Source organism: Athene cunicularia, assembly GCF_003259725.1.
Source record: "Athene cunicularia isolate RWA chromosome 20 unlocalized genomic scaffold, athCun1 chr20_part1, whole genome shotgun sequence".
Lineage (NCBI taxonomy): Eukaryota > Metazoa > Chordata > Aves > Strigiformes > Strigidae > Athene > Athene cunicularia.
Genome location: NW_020799125.1, coordinates 3,846,919 through 3,853,350, shown reverse-complemented (window position 1 = coordinate 3,853,350; position 6,432 = coordinate 3,846,919). Strand labels below are relative to the sequence as shown.

General features: G+C 38.1%; 2 protein-coding genes across 4 annotated transcripts in view; one reads left to right on the top strand and one right to left on the bottom strand.

Annotated features, from left to right (window-relative positions):
- The window catches only part of ZNF831 (zinc finger protein 831), a 55,148-nt gene that overhangs the window by 3,339 nt on the left and 45,377 nt on the right, over positions 1-6,432 (top strand). For all 3 annotated transcript variants that reach the window (XM_026862105.1, XM_026862106.1, XM_026862104.1), the window contains exon 3: positions 6,129-6,261. The gene's annotated coding sequence lies outside the window, so the exon portion shown is untranslated. The remainder of the gene's footprint in view (positions 1-6,128; positions 6,262-6,432) is intronic.
- PRELID3B (PRELI domain containing 3B) lies at positions 53-5,825 on the bottom strand. Its single transcript, XM_026862116.1, has 5 exons — positions 5,566-5,825; positions 5,107-5,196; positions 4,461-4,531; positions 3,522-3,624; positions 53-2,837 (listed from the first exon to the last, which is right to left on the bottom strand). Exons 1-5 carry the CDS (start codon positions 5,701-5,703, stop codon positions 2,718-2,720), a joined length of 522 nt encoding a protein of 173 aa, XP_026717917.1. The 5' UTR covers positions 5,704-5,825; the 3' UTR covers positions 53-2,717.

Below are 6,432 nucleotides of genomic sequence, written 5' to 3'. Positions count from 1 at the left end.
CCCCGCTCCACTTTCTTCCTAGAAAGTTCCTGTAACTGTAGCACCCTATGTTCTTTGGTGCATTGCCAGCCAGACACAGCCCTGCAGTGCACTGTGAGCTTGATCCACAGGGAACACACAACTTGCTGAAGTGGCTGGTGAAGAAACCACCCGAGTACACACGTATGTATGCATACAGAGCACAGGGCAGGCATCGACTTCCTTCTCCTGCGGTGGGACAGCTGCACATAAAATCCCTCACTCCCCATCAACCAAAGCTACTTTAGGTGCAGACTCCTATTGTGAGAACTGGGGGCAAACAGACAAGCTGTTACATGACCGTACAGACCCAAACATTTTGTTCTCTTCTGCTCTTAACAATAGTGAGCATTAGATCCCATGGGCAGAGACACATTCCATAACAGGTAAACTGGAGCAGAGAAATCTCAGTCCAAGTAAACTGAAAATCTTTCCACAGGATCTAGCAAACTGTGAAATCTGGTTGCTAGATAACATGTCAGATTTGCAGAAAAGCAGTTATTAAGAAGCAAAAAAAGACCACAGCAGCTGTGAGAATTTTAGACATGCATTTCAATAAAAAGCTACTAATTCCAGAGTATTTCTGCACCTTCACCTCCCTCATTTTAGATTACTCACCCAGTAGTTATAAAAACAAACAGATCATAAAGTTTCATGAACTAGCTAGAGCTCAGATAAAATTTTATTTAAAAAGCGCCACATACAGAAAGCCAGGCTCTCTGACAGAATGAGAATGCAGGCATATAAATAAAATGGAAGAAAGAAAATAATGATCTCTCAAGAAGTTGTTAAATGCTTGCAAAAATTAAACAGTAGTTTTTTTTCAGTGCAAGGACAAACTCTGAGTTCATACTATGCAGTCCTTAGTGCAGAAAAATTAGGAAAAGAAAAAATTGACTTTAAAATACCAACTGATGCTAATGGCTAAACCAACATTTAAAATGAATTTCAAGCATTGTATTATCAGAAATGATGGTACAGTTTTCACATACACTTTTCAAGTTGAAATGCTATTTTAATTGTAATATAATCTCCTGTAAAAGCATGAAAAACCTCAATGATTTCAATTTAGTAAGGTAGTCTCAAACAATTTATTTTTTAAAAAAGTATTTAGAATAGTTAAATTTTTAGTATATATATATATATATATATATATATATATATATTATACACCTGTTTTCTTTCCCCTACACAAATCTTACAGAAGAATGTGTTCCCATGTGTTTACCCCTTAAAATAAGCTCAAGTTCTCTATATAGCAGACTACTCAATAGGCAATTCTGGTAGAACAGAAATGGCATGCAACATAAAATATGCTTAGACATATGACATTACAGTTCATAAAGGCTAAGAGAGAGTCTTGAAATTACTTGTAAGCTTAGAATCAAAATTTCATGAAAAGCCTCTGGCACCAAAATAAAAGCATCAGCTAATTCAGGGCTGTGTCTTCCCATTTTTCCTTCACACTGAAGGAGCCTTATGGGACAGGTAGCCCCTGCTGAAGTCAACAGGACTACCAGCAGACTGGTATACTATGTAAGGAAGGATGTCAAGGTCTGACCTTTATGTTCCCACAGCTAATGACTGATGACAGTACCAAAAAAACGCAAACTGTAGAAAACTTTTTATTCTCAAGGTTCTCATTTAAAGAGCCTTGTATTGTGAGCAAATTAGTTCAAAAGGTCAAGGAACTTCTAGAACTTAGCACACTGTTTAAAGGACAACACAATATTCAGTTAATTTAACAGGTTATTTTTGGAGTACAATCAAGTTAATGAGTATATCATTAGCATTCTTTGATAGTAGTTCTTCTTATATTTAGATATACCTTTAGCCAACTTCACAAAGGTTTTTTTAGTCCTTTAAGTGGTTCTTTGAAATTTTGAGGTGAACAACTACTATTAGATACCCTATCAGCTTGCAAGATTTTAAGGCTCTATGCTTATTGTACTCCTTTATTTAATGGGCTTTTAGAAATGGAAATACTTATTAAAGTAGTTTAGGATAAAATTTTAAACTACTGCATGCCCAGCTCCTTAATGTCACATTTAGGAAGAGAATTTAGGTCTTAGTAGGTAAGAGACATTTTGTATGTTTTACCTTTACTGACTGAAAAAGAACTTGAGTACCATGTTAGCTCAACCATTCAAACAAGTTAAAAAGCTTATCAAAAAATATTTTGTACATTCTTTTGTATGTCAAGCATCAAGTAATAAATTTCTATTAAACAAAGTTGTATCACACAACTATCAAAAATGAACAAACAGAACCATGCTGGAACAAACCATTCTCCTTAATTTTGGGCTTGGTCCCAAAAGAGGTAGTCTGTAAGTCACACAAAAACAAAAATTCCACATAAGTTAACTTTACACGCCAGTCTCCTCTACCATATGCAGCCTCATCACTAAATAAGGCTATTTCATATTTGAAAACATTATAAGTTAGTGTTCATGTAAATACAGGAACTATACTTGAAAATTATTTCTTCATCTGTAACCGAAATTCGGTCCAGCTGAACCAATATATTAACTAGGCTTTGTGCATCAGCCTCATTAGTACAAATTCAGCTTTTCTCCAAATTAAATTTGAAACATGCCTAATACACAGGTATGCCTTTTAATAACAAAGGATACATGTATTTAGGTGTGGAGAAAAGCTTCACACTGTGAAACCTTGTTAGTTATACAGGTGCATGACTATCATTTCTCTACAAATGCTGCTGCTGCCATTGAACTCCTCATAGTTCCTCTCGCTGAAGCTGCGAACTCTTCAATTTCGGCATTCAGTCTATTAATTACCCACTCCAATGCTTCACGGCCCTACAGTTAAAGAAAAGTTTATTAGTGTCTAAATCTTAGTAAATGAGTAAATAGGTGAAATCCTGTCTTATGAAAATTACTGCAGACACAATAGTTGAAAAAGGAAGAAGAGGTACAGAAATACATGCCTCTGTGATATTTTTTACTTCAATAACCAGAAGACTGCAGGAACATGTATCACCTTACATTTAATGAAAAAATTGCTTTTGTCAGCAATGCTCACATTATGAACCATAATAGGCTTTTTATCCAGATTGCTTTATCATTCTTGAGGCTGAATTCAAGGCAACTTTAGATTCCCAGAGGACAGACTCGACTAAAACACCACTTCATTACTCCCACATAACCACTTCAGATCTGTCTGGATGTATATCCTTTTTCAATAGCAAAAACTAATAGCATCAAGAGGGCAGTAAAAGAGTAACAGTGCCAGACTGTTAAGCGAGTGAAGATGTTTTTCCAGTGAAGATTCAAAGAGCTTTGCCAATAATAATTTATTATCTCCTTTCATACAAGGAAAAAAAAGAGGAAGTTCAACAAGCTGAGCATTTAGTCTCTAGAGTGAAGGCAGTAGAACTATGCAGATCCTTCTTAAAACCGCTGACAAAGCCAAAAAGTAAAATATTTTTATTCCCTTTGTGATTTAGCCAGTTGTCACATATTTTACACAAGGATCATACTTACTTTATTAGCATTGGAAGAAATTGTGTTTGCCATTAGTCCTTCTAGATAACTGCTGAGACTGACACCTTTTACAGATATTATTGCTTCTTGTGTCAAAATGGTTCTGAAACACAGAACAGGTAGTTTAAAAAGAATGCACTGAGAATGCACTGATGAAAGAAACTTGCTCCTCCCCAGCAAGTACATTCCCCCATCAGCTTCACTGTATAACACAGAACTTCTTGCCCCATAAATACAACTCAATAGAACAGTGCTTAACTGCTTTATGCTTCTACTCATAAAATAAAAACCAAAAGTCCCCACCAAGTCCAAGTGTTCCTTTTTGGCACTCAACTATTTCCATATTTAGCAACAGGAAGAGTGGAAACAGCAGATTTGGAGTGAAGGTATACTGGGAAAACAGTATTAAGACATCCCCTTCAACAATAGGAATTTAACATTTCTGACTGTCATGGCAGAAAAAAACCTCTTATGTAAGAATCCCTAGAAAGATCCTTCAGAATTATCACTAGTCCCAGCAGTATAGACTCAGCAAGTTCTAAACTTGCCTTAAAAATAAACAAACACCAAAATCCAAACCTCCAACATTACAGACTAAAGGCAGATAACTGTGCCTTCTAGTGCAAGTTCTGTGCTCAGGCTGATGAAGAAATAAGGAGCTGATAACTGAAGATCTATACAAACTTGGTTACAAATAGGACACAGGACAACTCCCTGAAAAGCTGATCTGCCTTGATCATAGCATGACACTAAGTTTCCCAGTAGTGCTCTGCAGAAGCAATGTCACTTGGGAAAATGACAGTCCATTTAATTCTTTTGTAGACAAGTTACTGTAACAGAGGTGATGTAAATCTCATCTTTTGTTCAAGAGAAACCATGGAAATTTTCAAAGCCAAAGTGCACTACTACAGGGCAATCTCAGAACAAAGAGGTACTTACTTGTCTGGTTCGTGAGGGTGTGGTTTATAGACAAGCCTCTCATCTACTGACACTAGGTTTGTAAATGAAATCTGTAGAATACAAGACAGGATTACCCCTTGATAAAAATATTAAAGGAATGTGTAAATAAAACTGCAGATTCAAAACTAATGCTTATATCTGATTTAAACATTACACTTTTCCTGCAAGTACTAGGGTTGTAGAACAAGATAGAGAAATCTCCAAGTTCAGCATTTGCTGATCCAGTTATCTTTCCTTAAGTTTTTGGGTTATTTGCCAATATACACTACCACATTTATAAGAACATTTCAACAGTGGGATCAGACAGATGGGAGTAGTACAAAGAACAAAACGTTACATGATTAGGAAATGGTGACAGTGTACACCAAATGGCTTTTAAAATTTTTTTCTTAGCACCCCTCCTGCTCCCAAAACTACTCCTGTCCTGCTCATCGCTATGTTCAGATGCTTTGAGCTCCTTTCTGAAAAACAGAACCAGCCAACTATAAACACCTTAATTAAACCTTTAACTTGTATTGTTCTCATGCAATTCTCAAATAATTTTCAAGATGATTTTCCTTTTCAAATTTACAAGGTATTACTATAATCTGTAACCTATATCAATTGCACAAACACAGCTACTTACATTACTAGATTTAAGCTCCATTGTTTTTTTCACTGGGTCAACAACAGAGTGCTCCTGAATGTATGTCTTTGTTCTGCACGTGCCAATGAGCTAGAATACAGGCAAACACATATGGCATTAATTATGCTAATCAACTGCAATATTTTAGTGCCTTTAAATGCATAAGTAGTGGTTATTGTATTGAACAGACACCGAGACAACAGAATTAGGGCTTAGTTTAAAATAAAACTATTCTGTTGAAGTAGATCTCATTTTCAAAATGGAAGTAATCTAAGATCTAGGCAATTTCTGGCTATCAGTTAGTTGTTGTATGTACTGCTATTGAGCTTTCCTGATACATAAATGCTTATATTTTTAAAGCATTAGAGTTATGAAATGATACACGTCTATTACAACATCTTGTTCACAAGCTTCCGTTCCCTCCAGCATCCTTTTCTAGCTCTGCGATACCATACGTACCGATTTCACAATGGAGGGTATTCCCCATTCTGTGCTGAGGAGTCTGTGGCTGTGCAACTTCCCACTGGGGTCTACGTGTCTGTCCAGGACATCAACTCCGACCACGCTGGGGTTCATAGGATTTGGGTATTTCTGCATGGCAGCCGTCGTTACCGTTTCCCAGGGGTGGCTGCCAAAACAGAATCAAGACACAAAGTTGTACACCTTCATTTTTAAATAGGATTTCTATTAAACACAGAGTGATGTGTGAACACATCAATCAATTTATATTTTAAAAGCAGTCCAGTTTCCCATTCTCAACCCTATAAATACCCTTCCCTAGAGGAAAACATCTGTTTTGTGGATTGGACAGCAGTACATGCAAGTTAAGCCTGCAACACACCCGATTAGTCAGGACTCCCGAATTCAATTACCTTTTGGCTTATAATTTGAAAGGAATGTTTTCCCTGTGACATAATGCTGAAAGACTGTCACTTTTGAGGGGTTTCAGCAATACTGGAATAATTTATTAAGTCGTTACTTTCCCCCAACAAGCATTTCCTTCGGATTATTTTTCGACATAGGTGTTCTGGAGCACTTGGGCCCCGACAACACGAAGCCTCACGCCGCTCTGGCCAGCCCAACACTAGAGAAGGCGAGGGCAGCACCGAGAACCCCCAGTAGGGCCGACACCGCAGCCGGACCCGCGCTACCCAGGTACGCCTCCTGGTTCGGTTTTAAAACCGCGGTCTCCACGGTCTCACCGGCTGCGCCTCCTCAGAAGCCCCCGCTGAGGGCAGCGCCCCGCACACTGTGCCGGTAGCCGGGCTGCGCCCCCCGGCAGAGCGGCCCCAGAGCCGGCAGCCGTCTCGGTGCTCTGCCCGCCAC

Excerpts from the sequence above, each read along its gene's own strand:
- PRELID3B (XM_026862116.1), bottom strand. The coding sequence starts at position 5,703 with ATGCAGAAATACCCAAATCCTATGAACCCCAGCGTGGTCGGAGTTGAT. Across the intron at positions 5,197-5,565 it reads TACCCTCCATTGTGAAATCG|CTCATTGGCACGTGCAGAAC; the intron begins GTACGTATGGTA and ends CCTGTATTCTAG. Across the intron at positions 4,532-5,106 it reads TGGAGCTTAAATCTAGTAAT|ATTTCATTTACAAACCTAGT; the intron begins GTAAGTAGCTGT and ends TGTATTCTACAG.